An 18,622-nucleotide genomic window follows, 5' to 3' on the forward strand; every position below is an offset into this window, starting at 1 on the left:
TCGCATCAACTCGCAGGTGTTGTAGGTGTGCTCGCACTAGCGAGCCGACCTAGGAGCTCGCATGTGTCTTCTCCTCGCATCATGCGACTTTGAGTATATTTGATGGAGGGATGGGCCCCCTGGGTCGCATTTGTGGTCTTGAGGGTCAGGGTATGAGCTCACATCGTGGGCCTATACCTCTTTATCCTCATCTTTTATCTACTATGTGTTCATATTTGTCTAAGTGGGCCGTGGCCCGGCTCATTTCATGTTCTTGGTGTCAAGCGGGCCGAGGCCCGGCTTGTTTTAACATGTTAATAAAATAACTGTTCTGTCCTTGCATGGGTTCCCAAGGATGGGGTCCCCTGCTGGGTATTTAATCTATTAACAGAAGTTAAAATAACAAGTGCGCAAATAGAGATCAATCGTTTATTCATAGATAATGGGAAGTGAAAAGAGTACATGCTTGTGGTCTCAGGGAGGCACCTATATGGCACTACCCCCCGAGACTTAGGAATATTTTAAGATAATACTAAGTCTGGAAAGAATAATATTACTGATAATACTTGCGAAGGTGTTCCGTGTTCCAGGCTATTGGGATCAACTTGCCTTGCATGTCATTGAGGTGGTAGGTTCCCTCCCAGAGCACTGACTTTATTTTGTAGGGGCCTTCCCAACTCGCTCCAAAGACTCCGTGACTCACCACCTTGGTATTTGGCATGACCCGGCGCAGAACCAAATCTCCCACCTTGAAAGTTCGGGCTCGAACCTTACTGTTGTAATGCCTAGCTGTCCTCTGCTGATATGCCGCTATCCTGATCTGAGCCTCTTCTCAAGTTTCTTCGATCATATCCAAATAGAGCCGATGATTGACCTCGTTTGCCTCAGAGTCATAGTTGTCCCTTCGAAAAGATCCTGCTCCCACTTCAACGGGCACCATAGCTTCACACCCATACACCAGAGAAAAATGGGTCTCTCCAGTTGTGGTTCGGGGTGTAGTGTTGTAAGACCATAGGACCTGGGCGAGCTCTTCTGGCCATGCTCCTTTCTTCTCTTCAAGCTTTGCCTTTAAGGTATGCTTAATGATTTTATTAACAGCCTCTGTCTGCCCGTTACTCTGGGGGTGGCAGACTACGCTAAAGCTCTTCTGAATCCCCAACTGCTCGCATCTCCTTGCTATCAAATTGTTTCCCATTGTCAGATATCAGCTTGTAAGGGATGCCATAGCGACATACAATAGCCCTGTATACAAACTCCCTGAGCTTTTTCGCTGTGATAGTGGCTAGGGGCTCGGCCTCTGCCCACTTAGTGAAATAGTCTACCGCAACCACCGCATACTTGACGCCTCCCCTGGCCTTCGGGAGTTCCCCAATCAGATCAATTTCCCACATGGAGAAGGGCCAGGGGCTCATGGTGGTTGTAATAATTGGCATATCGCTGACACTTATCACAAGCTCGGGAGAATTCAGAGGCGTCTTTTTTCAGCGTTGGCCAGTAGTAGCCTTGACGGAGGATTTTCTGAGCTAGAGAGCTACCCCCCGAGTGATTGCCACAAATGCCCTCGTGTACTTCCCTTAGGATGTAGTTACATTCATCCCCATCTATGCATTTGAGGAGAGGAACACTGAACCCTCTTCTGTATAGAATCCCGTCGTATATCACATAGCGGGCTGCTTTATATTTTATCCTCCTTTCCTTGTTCTTTTCGTCCGGAAGTGAACCTTCTCTTATGTATGCTAGAATAGATATCATCCACGTGGGGCCGAGCTCATTACTGAGGCTGCCCACCTCGTGCTCGGGCACACTAGGTTGCCTCTGTATATCAAGGGGCACGGTCTCTAGCAAAGTGCTCTCGCGGCGTGAGCCGAGCTTAGCTAGCTCGTCCGCGTCTTCATTCTGCCCACGCGGGATTAGTTCCAGCCTCACCTCGTTGAATCTTGCGATTATCCTCTGTGCGCACTTCAGGTAAAGCTCTGTTCTCGGCCCCTTAGCTTGATACCCCCCGTTTATCTGATAGACCACAATCATGGAGTCACTAAACACACTCAAATTCTCGACCTTCATTTCCAGAGCTAGCTTGAGACCGTTGATCAGGGCCTCATACTCAGCATCATTGTTGGTTGCATGAAAGTCCAGATGGGTCGCACGTCTGATCTTGTGCGCCTCTGGGCTGATTAGCTCGATTCCAGCTCCTGCTCCATCACCGTTAGAGGCACCATCCACAAATAGGCTCCACCATGGGGCACTATTTTGTCTCTCCAGTCCAACTTCTTCTATGCTAGGTATAACAACAAGGGCTCCCGGCTCCACTTCTTAATGTGGGGGAAATTCTAGCACAAAATCGGCCAAGGCTTGACCTTTGATCACAGTCCTTGGCTTATAATCCACCTCGAATTGGCCGAGCTCAACCGTCCACTTCAACATTCGACCAGAAGACTCTGGTCTATGCATCACTTGTCTGAGGGGGTAGGAGGTTCGCACTTCTATCTTATGTGCCTGAAAATAGGGCCTGAGTTTTCGGGAGGCCAGAATCAGAGCATACACTAGCTTTTCGAGGCTTGTGTATCGAGTCTCGGCATCGGCTAGCCTTTTACTTACATAATATACTGGGAGCTGGACACCATCCTCCTCTCGGACTAATACTGCACTTATTGCAAAGTCGGAGACGGCCAAGTATAGGATCAAAGTTTCTCCTGCCTTTGGGTTGGACAACATTGAAGGGCTACTGAGATGCTTCTTTATGTTCTGAAAGGCTTCCTCACATTCTTCGGTCCACTTAAAGTTCCTCCCCACTCCTTTGATTGCTTTGAAGAACTCTTGGCATTTATCGGAGGATTTTGAGACGAAGCGGTTCAAGGCAGCCACTCGTCCCGTTAAGCTTTGAACATCATTCACCCGTCGAGGGGATCTCATCTCGAGTAGGGCTTGTATCTTGGTTGGGTTGGCCTCAATGCCTCTATGGTTGACAATAAATCCCAAAAACTTCCCTGATTCAATCCCAAACACACATTTCTGGGGGTTGAGCTTCATTCTGTACTCCCTTAGGATCTGGAACATTTCTGCCAGGTGGCGGACATGATCCCTCGCTTCTTTCGATTTCACCAGCATGTCGTCTACATAGGCCTCCATAGTCTTCCCCAATTGATGTTTGAACATCTTATTCACCAGCCTTTGATAGGTTGCCCCCGCATTAAGGAGCCCGAAGGGCATCTCGATGTAACAGTAAAGGCCCCGATCAGTGATAAAGGAGGTGTGCTCCTGATCTGGCCCATACATGGGGATTTGGTTATATCCCGAATAAGAGTCCATAAAACTAAGCAATGCGTGCCCAACCGTGGAATCAACCAGCTGGTCGATTCGGGGTAGAGGAAAGCTGTCCTTCGGGCAAGCTTTGTTCAGGTCGGTGAAGTCTACACATGTCCTCCACTTGGCATTGGGCTTCTTGACAAGCACGGGGTTGGCCAGCCACACGGGGTAGAAGGCTTCTCTCACAAGTCCTGCCCCCATTAATCTATCCACTTCTTCTCTGAGGGCCTCTGTCCTCTCTCCACTAATCGGCCGTCTCTTTTGCCTAACCCCCTTCTTTTTCGGGTCCAAGTTGAGCCGGTGGCACATGACATTTGTGTCAATCCCTATCATATCGGAGTGTGACCATGCAAAGACATCCAAATTCTCCCTTAGAAAGCGGGCTAGATCCTCTCTCAAGTCAGGACTTAGGTTAGAGCCTATTCTGAGTACCTTGGAGGGATCATTTGGGTCTACCAAGATTGGGATTGTGTCCTCTGCGGCCCCGGCCCTCTCGACCATTGGGGGCATTCTCGGGTCTAAATCTGCTCGAGCCTCGCTAGTTTTTTCCATTTCCGTGATTGCCAAACCTTCCACATCCTTGAGCTCGGTCTGGTGAGCTTGGGCCGGATTTATCAAGTGTTCAGAGGTTGCAGTTACAGTTTGAGTGATTCCATCGGGTGGGTCCATAGTGATTGTTGTTTCTTTGTGTGCCCACTTCCCTCTCCTAAGTCTTGCAGCGATTTGTTCTGGGCTCTCTTCTTCATCACTTGCTTCCTCTACAATCCCCTCTTGTATCTACATGATGGGCTGAGAGGCTTCCATTAGTAAGGCCCCTGGGCGTGGTTCCACATGAATTCCCATATGCTGGAAGTAGTTCTCGGGCAACTCCTCAATTAAAATCAAATTACAAGTCTCGTGGCCCTCGGGACGTATTCTTTTCCTGCCCTCTGCCTCTTCCATGAGGACGTCGCACTCACCTGCTTTAGCTATCTCCCTTGAGGCATTTCTTGACTCGGCCGCCTTGAGTGCCTGGTTGTAGCAGACCCTGGATTCGTATTGACAGCTCTTCAAGATGCCTACCCCCGTGGGGGTTGGGAATTTTATCGTCATATGATGGATCGAGGTCACCATCCTCATCGCCCTCATAAGAGGTCTGCCCACTATAACATTGTAGGCACAAGGCTGGTCTACAACTGTAAACATAGCGATCTAGGTGGCCACATGAGGCTCCTCTCCTATGGTCACCGGGAGCCGAATTGTCCCTTTCACTCCGATCGAGTTTCCCGTGAACCCGTACAGGTGCCCACCTGTTGAGGTTAATTCTCTATCCAATAATCCCAGTTTTTTGTAGGCATCATAAGTCAAAACATCAGCCGAGCTCCCGGTGTCCACCATTGCTCGGTGAACATTCACCGTCCCAATCTTCATTTTTATGACTAGGGCATCGGTATGAGGGTAATGCACCCATTTTGCATCGTTCTCCTTAAACACGATATCATCGGCCTCCCTTTCAAAGAGCTCCGGGGGCCTTTGGCTTAGATGATTGACGTTAGTGAGCGGCTTGTCCTTTGCTTCCCGGGCATATCTGTCCATTGCCTTCCGGCTGTCTCCACCAATGTGAGACCCGCCTAGAATAATATGAATACTACCAGCCCGAGGGACCCTTTCTTTGTCTTCTGGGGGTGGAGGAGGGACGGTATGATAATCCGTCCTGTGTCTTCGAACCTCCTTGACAACCCACTCTGTAAGCTTCCCTTGTCTAATCAAAGTCTCGATCTCATCCTTTAGTTGTCTACAATCAGCTGTATCATGTCCGGTGGCCTCATGGTATGCACAATACTTCGAAGTGTCTCTTTTATTGTAGTCTGTGAGAGGAGTTGCCTTTCTAAATACCCCCTTCCCTACATATGTAGCATATATGTGGTCGACAGAGGCTACCAGAGGGGTGTGTGTCTGCCATTTGCTTGTATAAGGACTTCCTGAATCTTTAGTGGCCTCTTTGCCACGGGCAGACTTTTTCGGGCTCGAACTACGCCGATACGTCTTCCTCCTTTCGTCAGGGCTTGAGGATCGGTCCCTCTTGTCTCGATAGCTTTCACTGATTTTCAGCTCTCTCATCGATTTCTCTACCCTCTTGAAGGGTTCGGCTTGCTCATAGAACTCGGCCAAGGTCCTCGGCTCACTCGCTTGGAGGCTCTTCCAAAATTTCGATCCTTCTTTCAGCCCTGCTATCAAGAAATTTTTGATGGTCTCCTCACTGGCTCCTCTCACCTTGGGGACCTCGGCGTTGAACCGACGAAAGTATTCTGCCAAAGGCTCCCCCTCCCTTTGCTTGATGTTGGCTAACGTGGCCACAGGAGGCGAATAGTGGAGGGTCGACTGAAATTGTCTGACAAACAAGTCCTCCAATTGCCTCCATGTTCTTATGCTAGCCGGTCCCAACTTGGAGAACCATTGTTGGGCACTACCTCTGAGTGATGCCGCGAAGAGTCTGCAGCGGGTCATCTCCGGCACCTGATAGACTTCCATCTCAGTGTTAAATTGAATAAGGTACTCCGCCGGGTCGGCTTCGCCGTTGAATAGAAGGTCGGGGTTGTGCCTAAACACCCGAGGTAGGGGGGATGATCGGATAGCAGCCGTAAATGGAGAGGGGGCAGCCGAGGCAGGGGGCCCTCTCTTCTCTCGCTCCATCTCATCTAAGATCCTTCTCAGGTCCCTTACTCTAACAACTTCTCCTTCTCTGTCACCACCCGCATTACTCGAATGGTGTGAGCCCTGAGGTCATTCGCGGCGTCCCCCTCCTCCAGCTCGCGCCTGCGACTCCTCTTCACGATTGTCTCTGCGTCTATGTCGCTCCTCCCTCCTGGGTGAGGTGTGTTGACGTCTTTCCGGAGGGGTCGTTGCCCGTTCCCTTTTCGAGCCTCTCTGATCCACGGGCTCTTTCTCTTCTCTCTCCTTCTTACAATTCTCCAATTTGAGCCTGAGGTCATGCTCGCTTAGTTTTTTACCCACTCGGTCTAGCACGCTAGTTGACCTTGCCTCAGATGAAGCTGGCTTCGGCCCCGATCTCGTAGAGATCTGGCTGCCCCGCTCATCATGGCCTCAGGGTATATCTTCCTTTTCGCGTGATGTTTCTTTCTTCTGCTTGGTCTCGGTTGCCACGTCATCAAAATCGTGGATCAGCTTCTTCTGAGGGCCTTTGCCCTTCCAGCTACGCTGTGAGACCTTGAGGCGGCGCGCCTTACGCTTGGCGTTCCGGACCGAGCTTCTTTCTACCTTTGACATTCGGGCATTGATCTGATTCATCTGATCGGCCAGCCCTTCGAGATACGTCATCACATCCTGCCCGTCCACGGTTGTAATTGGTGGAGGTGGCGCCTGATTCTCTGGGGGCGTGTGTTCGAAAGTAGGGTCCTTCTTGCCTCCGCTCCCTGGTGTCGCCGCTTGCTTGCTTTCTTTGGTCATCTTTCTCCCTAAGATGAACGAGCCCCTCCTTCTAGCGCCAAATGTTATAGGGAGAATTTCGTATAACAATGTTGTGGAGGTTAATGGGCGGAACAAAGATCAAGGACGGTGTTTGAGGGCGGAGGAAGGTTGTTTGGTGGTGGCTGAGCTTGTATGTGGACTCCTTAAGAAAGAATAAGGTTTGTTATTCTCTACCAAGTGTCGACTCATGTCTCATACAAGTGCCTACGTACCCTATTTATAGGGATCAAGCCTCACGTAGTTCTTGGGGAACAAGTCACGTAGGCTAGGGTTAGGGTTCTCCAAACCGTGCAGCCCAAGCCCATGATAAAGTCAGGCCTTCAGACAATTAGTCACGTAAATCTCGACCGACTCCACACGCTTCCTATAATCTCACGGCATCTCCGTATTTCTTCCCATAATTATAGCAATAACCCGTGTCGGCCCTGAAATTTACGAGCAACTCAGTCATCTATAAGCCACTTTCCATGTCGAACATAAAGTCCTCTAATGCGGGCCGGCCTGGCGGCCTCGGCCCGCACCGCCTTCCTTTTTAACCAATAAATATAATGTTAACTTTGATTTCATAAGATGTGGGCTCATGGACCCAGCCCGCGTGTGGGCACCTGAGCCCAGCCCGCGTGTGGGCAACCAAGCCCAGCTCGCATGTGGGAAACCGAGCCCAGCCCACGTGAAGTCATCTGAGCCCACCTTGCGTGCTATCATCTGAGCTCAGCTCGCGTGAAGTCATCTGAGCGCACCTCGCATGTGGACACCTAAGCCCACCTCGCATATGAGAGCCCAGATGGCAAATGTGAGCCCAGCTCGCATGTGTGAGCCCAGCTCACTTGTCATGAGCCCAGCTCGCATGTGGTCACGTGAGCCCAGCCCGCATGTGGTCAAGTGAGCCCAGCTCGTATGTCACGAGCCCAGCTCGCATGTCACGAGCCCAGCTCGTACGTCACGAGCCCGACCCACATGTGCTAGCCCAAGTCTTATTAATCCATGGTTCTAACCCACACACGAGAGTCCAGCTTCTCAATGTACCTATAGGGACCTGTTTAGGGTCCATGGCCGAAAGCGGGCATAACACTTGTTCTCTGAAAATTTTCTGATAATGTTATAGCTTAGGTTGATACAATTTATATTACTGTTCATCAGATTCATTGAACCTCTTAAACATTTTAGGAAGATAAAAACTAAGTTCATGAATCAATTATATATGAATTAAAGTGTCCTTCCAGAAACATCTAGCTTATACTCCTAACAGCCCCCTTAAGCTAGATAGCCATAACAACAAGTTTTATCTTTAATTCACTGAATACTTCTGACTTTAATGGCTTTGTAAAGATATGGGAAATCTGTTTTTGGCTTCTGCAATATTTTACTGAAATTTCCCCTTTTTTGATTAAGACCCGCATGAAATGATATTTAATCCGAATGTGTTTACTTTTGCCATGAAACACTGGATCTTTACTCAGAGCAATTACAGATTTATTATCACAGTATATCTCTGGACAATCTTTAAGAGTTTGCTTTAGTTCCGGCAAGACCCATGTAATCCAAAGAGCTTGACAACCTCTAAGAGCCTGAGAGATATACTCCGTTTCCGCGGTAGAAAGTGCCACAACAACCTATTTCTTTGACATCCATGAGATAGCACCAGACCCAACAAAAAATACATTTCCTGATGTGCTCTTACTATCATCCTGATCTCCTGCTCAATCGCTATCACAATATCCGATAAGTTTGGGATACTGTACACTTTCTATTAAAAAATTCCTTCTAAACATGTTCCTTGAATATACCTTAAAATCCTTTTTCCAGCTTCCCAGTGAGATTTTCTTGGATTTTCCGTATATCTGCCCCATAAGTAATGTCAGGTCTTGTAGCAGTTAGGTACATTAAACTCCCTACAAGACTCCTAAAAAGCGTTGGATCAACAAGCTCTGATTTATCATCTTTGCTCAATTTTAAACCAACTGCAACAGGTGTATGAACATAATTTGCCTTTTGCATTCTGAACCTTTTTAACAACTCTCGAGCATATTTTTGTTGAGAGATAAAAATTCCAGCACTGCTGTGTTTGATCTCCAGGCCAAGGAAAAAATGCAGCAACCCCAAATCTGTCATCTCGAAATTTTGCTTCATATATTCATTAAACTCATCAATATTCTTAACATTATTTCGAGTGATTATTAAGTCATCAACATATAAGGAAATGATAAGCACGTCACCTTTCGATCCTTCTCTTACATAGAGAGTGTGTTCAAATGGACATTTTTGGAATCCATTCTTCAATAAATAACCATTGATTAAATAACCATTGATTCGGCTGTACCAAGCTCTCAGAGCTTGTTTCAAGCCTGTAAAGTGCCTTTTTTAAGCGACAAACTTTGTTTTCTTCTCCCTTTTTGATGAAACCTGGTGGTTGATCTATGTATACTTCCTCTTTCAATATACCATTTAAAAAAGCTGACTTGACGTCCATTTGGTGAACAACCCAATTATTTTGAGCAGCAAGTGCAAGCACTAACCTAATAGTTTCAAGGCGAGCAACTGGGGTGAAAACCTCTTGATAATCAATTCCAGCTTTCTTCTTGTAGCCTTTAACCACTAAACGGGCTTTATGCTTTTCCATTTCACCATTTACATTATGTTTTGTTTTAAACACCCACTTAACTCCAATTGACTTCTTTCCGGCAGGTAAATCCACCAAATCCCAGGTTTTATTTCTTTCAATTGCTTCAATTTCTTGTTGCATGGTCTCCATCCATTTTCGTTCTTTGGCAGCATCTTCAAAAGTGATAGGATCATTTTCCGCAAATCACTACAACAAATCTGGCCATTTACGACGGTTTTTTTGAACTGAAATCTGGCCTTGTACATCTAATTAGTGTTTAATCCTGAATTGGTGTTTCGATTTTTTAAAAATATTTTTCAAAAATCCAACTGTATGGATGTCAATAGATATATATATTAGCGATATAACCAAAATTTAAAATCACAATAGTTTTATTTGGTTTGCCATTATAACAATCAACCATCAGTTTGACTAGTACAGCAAAATAGTGTTTAATCCTGAATTGGTGTTTCCATTATTTTAAAAATATTTTTCAACGATCCAACTATATGGATGTCAATAGATATATATATTAGTGATACAACCAAAATTTCATATCAAACTAAATTAATTTGGTTTGCCATTTTAAAAGTCAATCATGAGTTTGACTAGTACAACTAACTAGTGATTAATCCTGAATTGGTGTTTCGATTTTTTTAAAAATATTTTTCAACAATCCAACAGTATGGATGTCCATAGATATATATATTAGTGATATAACCAAAATTTCATATCACCATAGTTTTATTTGGTTTGCCATTTTAACAGTCAAACATCAGTTTGACTAGTACAGCTAACTAATATTTAATCTTGAATTAGAGTTTCGATTATTTTAAAATTATTTTTCAATAATCCAACTGTATGGATCTCAATAGATATATATAATAGTGATATAACCAAAATTTCATATCAAACTAATTTTATTTGGTTTGTCATTTTAACAATCAAACATGAGTTTGACTAGTACAACTAACTAGTGTTTAATCCTGAATTGGTGTTTCGATTATTTTAAAAATATTTTTCAACGATCCAACCATATGGATGTCAATAGATATATATATATTAGTGATTTAACCAAAAATTCATATCAAAATAGTTTTATTTGGTTTGCCATTTTAACAGTCAAGCATTAGTTTGACTTGTACAACTAACTAGTGTTTAATTCTGAATTAGTGTTTCGATTATTTTAAAAATATTTTTCAACGATACAACCATATGGATGTCAACAGATATATATTAGTGATGTAACCAAAATTTTATATCAAAATAGTTTATTTGGTTTGTCATTTTAACAGTGAAGCGTCAGTGTGACTAGTACAACTAATTAGTGTTTAATCCTAAATTGGTGTTTCGATTATTTTAAAAATATTTTTCAACGATCCAACCATATGGATGTCAATATATATATATACATTAGTGATGTAACTTGAATTTCATATCAAAATAAATTTATTTGGTTTGTCATTTTAACAGTCAAGCATCAGTTCGACTAGTACAACTAACTAGTGTTTAGTTATGAATTTGTTTTTCGATCATTTTAAAAATATTTTCCATCGATCCAAACGTATGGATAACATAACATATATACATATATTAGTGATATAATCAATGTTTCATATTAAATTATTTTATCAAAATATTTATTTTTTTTTGAAATTCTTGAAATGTCATTCAAACAAATAAATGATGACATTAATACGGTTGGATCATGATATAATATTTTTTAAAAATTGAAATAATAAAAAATCATGTGCTAATTTACGACGGAATCCGTCATAAATTATTATCTGCAAAAAATTTGAGAAAAGTCAAATTTACCACCAAAATTTTGGGGAAAAAGTTAAATTTCCCTCTTTGATAACTTACGACGAATTTTAATTTCCGTCGTAAATTGGATGTTCCAATATTTTCCGTCACAAATATTTCGTCGTAAATTAAGATGCAATATTTTTTTATTTAATTTCAAGTTAAAATTTTAATAAAAATATTTAACTTATGACGAAATGTTCAAATCGTCGCAACTTCAAATGATTTTTATTTTCCCGCCATTTTTTTGGGAAAAAGTTAAATTTCCCTCTTTGATAACTTACGACGAATTTTAATTTCTTTCGTAAATTTGACGATTCGATTTTTTTCGTCGCAAATATTTCGTTGTAAATTTAGATAAAATATTTTTTTATTCAATATCAATTTAAAATTTTAATAAAAATAATTAAATTACGATGAAACGTTTAAATCGTCATAACTTCAAATAATTTTTATTTTTATTTAATCAAGTCGTGCATAATTTTATTAATAAAATACTAAACTTACGACGGTTTTGGTTTTTGTCATAAATAATTACGACGTTCTACTTTTTTCCGTCGTAAGTTGGGCGCGCATTTTTTTCCGTCGTAAGTTGGCCGTAGTAATTGGCCAATATTGTTGTAGTGAATAATGCAAAATCCATAAAGTCTTCTTCCAATATTCGTCTCGTTTGATCATAAATTTCACTTATACTTCTTGTCTTCCGAGGAGGTGAATCTGAACTTTCAGACGATGATGATGATGGTGCTGGTGTCGGTGGAACAAGCGGAGTAATCTCTTCTTCAAGTGGTTCAAACAAATTAATATCAAAAGAAATAGTTAAAATTTCTTTCTCGTCTTTCCACACCCATGCCTTGTCTTCATTAAATATTACATCCCGACTAATAATAATCTTTTTAGTATCAGGATTATATAACTGATATGCCTTTGGATTCTCGACATACCCAAATAATATGCATTTTTCAGATTTATAATCGAGTTTACCTCGCTTTTAAGAAGGTATGTATGAATATCATATGCTGCCAAAAATTCTGAAATGAGAAACACATGGTTTATTGCCACTCCATGCCTCTTCAGGAGTCTTTCCTTTGACGCTTTTAGTTCCTGCACGATTTAGGATGTAGCTTGCTGATGCTACAGCTTCTGCCCAAAAATTAAGAGGCAAATTTTTTGTTTTTAACATGCTACGCACCAACTCCATAATAATTCGATTATTCCATTCTACAACCCCGTTTTGTTGAGGACTATAACGAACAATAAGCTGATGAGAAATTCCATTCTGCTCAAGATATTGTCCAAATTCTTTGGCCATATACTCGCCTCCTCGGTCAGATCGTATTGCCTTGAATTGACAACCACTTTGCTTCTCAACTAAAGCTTTAAAACTCTTGAAAACACTAAACACTTCTGATTTCTCTTTCATAAAGTATATTTATAATTTTCTGCTGAAATCATCAATGAAAGTAAGGAAATACCGATTTCCTCCGAGAGAAGGAACACACATTGAACCACACAAGTCAGAATGCACCAGTTCTAACAGTTGATTTGCTCTTCTTGCTTCACCGCTGGGAAAAGGATCACGATGCTCTTTTCCAAATAGACAACATTCACAGATCTGTTCTTGTCGATTAATATTAGGAATGCCTCTAACCATATGTTCCTTGCACATTTTAGACAAAGTGCTAAAACTTAAATGGTTGTACCTGAGATGCCATATCCAAGATTTGTCTTTGACAATTGCAGTAAAATATGGAAGAGGCTGATCTTGTAATCTCAAGGGAAACATTTTATTTTCTGTCATCTTCACTTTCGCAATGAGAACATAATTTTTGTTTCTTATTTCACATTCATCTTGTTTGAAAGATACATGATGTCCTTTTTGTAAAAGTTGTCCCACGCTCAGCATATTATGTTTCAGTCCAGCAGGAACATAGTAAACATTAAAAACACGCTTCGTACCTTGTTTTGTTTGTATATATATGTCACCACATCCTGCTACACAAATTCGTTTGTCGTCTCCCGTCTTAACTTCGCGCTGGACAGAATCATCATATGTTATAAAGCGTCCACGATTCCCCGTCATGTGGTTGCTGCAACCACTATCAATATACTAAACTTTCTCTGAAAAATCTTCTTGCACATAGCAAGCCAGAAGAACTATTAACTTCTACTGAATCGATATGTGCAAACATGTATGTATGCTAAAGATAGAAGAAGACAGAGTATATTGCAACATTACACTAAAAGAAAGGTATCTATTCTTGTTACAGTGAAAAGAAGTTCTCTAGGTATTTATACAAGAAGTAAACTATATCACAGCTGGCATTCTCTCTAACTGAATCTGTTATAAGCATAAGGTCTTGTTTGGATAAATGGTATCTTCAATTTATTACTAACTAAACCCTTGACTAAGGTCAAGTCATTAGTCTCATCAGCCCCCCCTTTAACTATAGTAGGTCTGATCAAAACACCACCAGAATCTTGACTTCTATTACAAATATCAGAATAAGCAGCAACTGCAGTAAGCCCCCCACAAAGCGAAGACGGAGAAAGAAATGTCAGACCCATCTTGGAAGCACAAGACCAATGTGGAACTTTACCCAAACCTTTGGTGAGGATGTCAGCAGAATTGTCTTGTGAAGTGACTTGGAAGACTTCAATCAAACCAGTGAGAATCTTTTCACGAATAAAATGACAGTCGAGTTCAATGTGCTTCATTCTTGCATGATATACTGGATTGGCAGCCAAGTCAAGAGCTGCTTTGTTATCACAATACAAAGCAATAGATTTAGGAATGCGAACACTCAATTCAGTTAACAGACTCTTAAGCCAAATGACTTCACAGGAAGCGTCAGATAGAGCCCTGTATTCAGCTTCACAGGTGCTTTTAGAAGTTAAGGATTGCTTTTTGGATCTCCAAGAAATAGCAGTACCACCAAGCAGAAAACAATATTCCCCAACAGATCTACGATCACCAGGGTCCCCTCCCCAATCACTATCACTAAAACCTTGAAAGGTTAAAGAAGATTTAGCAGAAAAGAATAAACCATGTTGGGAAGTGAGTTTCAAGTAACGTAAAACACGCTCAACAGCAACCAAGTGAGCTTGTCTAGGAGCATGAAGGAATTGACTCAAGAGCTGTACTGAAAAACAAATATCAGGCCGAGAAGAAGTCAAATAAAGTAATTTTCCCACAATGGCCCTATAAAAAGTAGGAGTAGACAGTAAAGGCCCTGAAAGATCATTGTCATACAACTTGATGTGAGGATCTAAAGGCACAGATAATGGCTTACAATCTTCCATATTTGCAGATTTGAGAAGATCAATAATGAACTTATGTTGACTAAGAAATAAGCCTTGATTATTCCTGAGAACTTCAAGACCCAAGTAAAACTTGACAGCACCCAAATCTTTAATACTAAATCTTTCATGAAGCAAAGCTTTGAGAGATTTGATCAACGAAAAATCATTCCCAGATAGGAGTATGTCATCAACATACACCACAACTGCTATAAAACTGTTTCCAGAAGTGAAAGTGAAAAGAGAATGATCTAACTTGGACTGTTTGTACCCAGCTTCCAGTAAACAAGATGTAGGTTTGGTAAACCATTCTCGAGAAGCCTGCTTAAGGCCATACAATGATTTTATGAGCTTACAAACTAGATTAGCTGTAGAGTCAAAACCAGCAGGATGATACCCCAAAGGAAGCTGCATATACACCTCCTCTGTTAAGTCACCATGAAGAAAAGCGTTATTAATGTCAAGTTGCTCGATAAACCAGCCTTTTACAACTGCTACAACTAACAGACTTCGAACAGTGACCAGCTTAACAACCGGAGCAAAGGTATCATGATAATCAATGCCAGCCGTCTGCGTATATCCCTTAGCTACAAGTCGAGCTTTGAACCTTTCAACTTGGCCATCTGGTAAGTATTTGATTTTAAAGACCCACTTACAACCAATACAAGTCTTGTTAGGAGGTAAAGGCATTAACTTCCAAGTATGATTAGATTTCAAAGCATCTAACTCCTTATTGATAGCATCAACCCATCTGGAATCCTTGATTGCTTGATAATAGTGAGTTGGCTCAAAAAGCACCTTTGAATTATGAGAGTATGCCTGAATTTCTTGATGAGTAGTATCATAAGAATGATGTGCCATATGCATAGAGAGAGGATCCAGAGAATCGGTGAAAATAGGTGGTAAAGGATCTTGAATAGGAAGAGGAGGAACTACCAATTTAATAGGGGAATCAGACAACTATTTTGTATGTTGAACTGTAGACATAACAGATTTAGAGTGTAAAGGTCCTTGATAATCATCCCACCAAGTAGGCCGAGATTTTGATCTGGTAGATTGTCGAACAGGAGGATTAATTGAAGATGAGATAGTAGGTTGATGAACATCAGGAGAAGAAGAAACTCTAGTCGGAGATGGACTAGTAGATAAGTCAGAAGGAGAACCATCTGGGAGGGAACTCGAACAAATAGCATTAGTCTCATCAGAAGATGAGGTAGCAGAAAAATCATGAGATAACCAATTTTGAAATAAATAAGAATTGCAAGGAGTGGTTGTGGTAAAAGGAACATATGAATTACTATGACTGTGATAGGGAAAAATATGTTCCAAGAACTTGACATGTCTACTAACTATAATAGAATGAGTATCTAACCTGAGAACCTTATAACCCTTTTGTAAGAACGGATACCCAACAAACACACATTACACAGCACGAGGACCAAACTTATCATCAGGATGTAAAGAAGCATAACAAAGACATCCAAAAGCCTTCAATGATGAATAATCTGGAATTTTATTATATAGAACTTCAAACGGACTTTTGTTATGAAGAACAGGTGTAGGCAAAAGATTGATCAGATAAGTAGCTGTGAGGAGACACTCCCCCAAGTATTTGTGTGGTAAAGCAGATTGAAATCTAAGAACCCTTGCAAGTTCAAGCAAATGTTTGTGTTTACGTTCCACCCTTGCATTTTGTTGGGGAGTATATGTGCAGGATTTTTGATGTAGAATACCATGGTATCTTTAATTTATTACTAACTAAACCCTTGAGTAACCAGCTCATCTAAAACCTTAAGGTGTTAGAGGAAGGCCCCAATAGGATCATATATTTAACACTCCCCCTCACTCGAAAGCCCATTTATGGGTCGAAGAGTGAAACACCGACACCCATCTTTGGGGTATTAATTGCCTTTAGTGTCCACAGTAAATTGTGAGAATATTGGGGGTGGCTGGGAATCGAACCTTAGTTCTCCCGCCAACCTAAGCTCTGATACCATATTAACTTCTACTGAATCGATATGTGCAAACATGTATGTATGCTAAAGATAGAAGAAGACAGAGTATATTGCAACATTACACCAAAAGAAATGTATCTATTCTTGTTACAGTGAAAAGAAGTTCTCTAGGTATTTATACAAGAAGTAAACTATATCACAACTGGCATTCTCTCTAACTGAATCTGTTATAAGCATAAGGTCTTGTTTGGATAAATGGTATCTTCAATTTATTACTAACTAAACCCTTGACTAAGGTCAAGTCATTAGTCTCATCAAGAACAGATTCTTCATCTATCTTTTCAGAATTTTCATGTAAGAAATTAGACTCTTGATTTTCTTCTCTAAGCCTCTTATAGAAATCTTTCTTTACATGCCAAATTTGTTGGCCATGTACTCGAATTAAAGTGTCCTTCTAGAAACATCTAGCTTATACTCCTAACAATGCATAAAAAGTTTAAAAGGAATAGATATTTTTAACATGTATCTCATGATGATCATCTAAGAAAAAAGATTACCTCGGCTAAATGCAACACAAAAATCAGATATCAAAAGAGAAAAGACATGAGCAAATACTATATCATTAACCTCTTTTTGCCATTCAGGAGACGGTAGCTCCGTTGCAGACTGCCCTTGTGGATCATGTGTATCATACTCCTTCTGATTAAAAATTACATCAACAAATCCCCATTAGGTAATCATAAAAAAAATCAGTCAGCTAACAAGGTCAACTAACATCGGACATAAAGTCCATATCATCTGAGGCTCATATTTAAATACATACACATATATTGTCACCTTCATTAAGAATATATAGCTACAATAAGAGCATGTACAATAGAGGCACCTTGAGAGGTGCCAATCATGTTCAACACATCATAAATAATAATTAAAAAAATCTACTTCATATATGTCGTATTTGGCACCCTTTTAAGTCGAATCGTTGACCTGCACCCTATATAAGATTTCGTAGATGGTCCCCAAACATATATTTAAAAACTATTTGGATATTATATAATAGGTATGATTAATATAGACTTTTATTAAAAGTATTTGATTTTTCCATTTAGACGCTCTCAAAACAGTGCCTAAAGTTATTACAAATTCACTTGGCACTAGATGTACACCTTTTTCACTCAAATTAGGAAATCACTCAAGTCACACAGGAGTGATGGTCACTAATGGTGCTCTATCTGTAGATTCTTACTCATAAATTCATTGTTGATTAACAAAACCTGATAGGATACTTGACAAAAATTATTCCACGGTACTAGGTTTGCCAAGTAAGTACATATATATATATGTATGCGTGTGTGGGGCATTTTGGTCTCATATGTTGACATGAGCAATTCCATATCATCTTTTTGGATCTCAAGTGTGGACGTCAGCACTGACACATCAACATAGTGGGTCGTAGATATTGACCTCAGTTGTGCCACATCAACATAATCTTCCCGAGCTATATATCAGATGTGACGCCTTGTTCAATAGTGTTGCACATTGCAACAGTACTACAACTGAGCTACAACACAAGGTTCGTGTCTATTATAACATCATTTTTATAGTATTGTAGTTACTCAAAAAATTTGGGCAATTATAATAGGAAGTTATCATTGCATTATAAAAATATAGCATATGGCCATCTATGGCGTAGTGTATAATCATAAACCATCATGCAAGTTACAACTAGAAATCTATGTACCGATTCATGCGTTGCAACTTATAAAATTCATGAGCCCCGGTTTTTGATTAATAGCAAACTTCATAGTAGGATGAAATTAATTTTGATTTTAGGATCAACTACTCCTTCATTAAATCCTTGCTATTCTCCTTAAACACGTATGCACCCATAAATTTTCTGGTTCAAATTGAATGGATTTGTGACTAATATCAAAACTTTGGGAGACGATCGAGGAAAAATATGTGGTGAAGACCTCCTTCATTCAGTACCAGCATAAATGGAGAAGAAATTATCTTTAACAAGATATACTCCATTCCCACAGTTTAGAAACATTGTACTCCCTCCGTCCCGGCCATTTGTTTACATTTGTTTTGGGCACGGAGGTTAAAAAATATGTATAAAGTAGTAAAATAGAGAAAGAAAAGTGAGTGAAGTAGTGGGACCCATTAATTTTTAATGTATAAAAAGGAGATAGTGGAGTAAAAG

At 40.9% G+C, this 18,622-nt stretch overlaps 2 protein-coding genes across 2 annotated transcripts; both read right to left on the bottom strand.

The window, feature by feature from the left end:
- Window positions 1-1,115: 1,115 nt before the first annotated feature.
- Window positions 1,116-3,954, bottom strand: LOC141703291 (uncharacterized). Its single transcript, XM_074506849.1, has 4 exons — window positions 3,718-3,954; window positions 2,522-3,189; window positions 1,549-2,257; window positions 1,116-1,454 (listed from the first exon to the last, which is right to left on the bottom strand). Exons 1-4 carry the CDS (start codon window positions 3,952-3,954, stop codon window positions 1,116-1,118), a joined length of 1,953 nt encoding a protein of 650 aa, XP_074362950.1.
- Window positions 3,955-4,249: 295 nt separating this feature from the next.
- On the bottom strand, window positions 4,250-5,958 carry LOC141703295 (uncharacterized). The gene is made up of 3 exons (XM_074506851.1): window positions 5,539-5,958; window positions 4,681-5,463; window positions 4,250-4,591 (listed from the first exon to the last, which is right to left on the bottom strand). Exons 1-3 carry the CDS (start codon window positions 5,956-5,958, stop codon window positions 4,250-4,252), a joined length of 1,545 nt encoding a protein of 514 aa, XP_074362952.1.
- Window positions 5,959-18,622: the final 12,664 nt, after the last annotated feature.

The sequence above is a fragment of the Apium graveolens genome, chromosome 2 (assembly GCF_009905375.1).
Source record: "Apium graveolens cultivar Ventura chromosome 2, ASM990537v1, whole genome shotgun sequence".
Lineage (NCBI taxonomy): Eukaryota > Viridiplantae > Streptophyta > Magnoliopsida > Apiales > Apiaceae > Apium > Apium graveolens.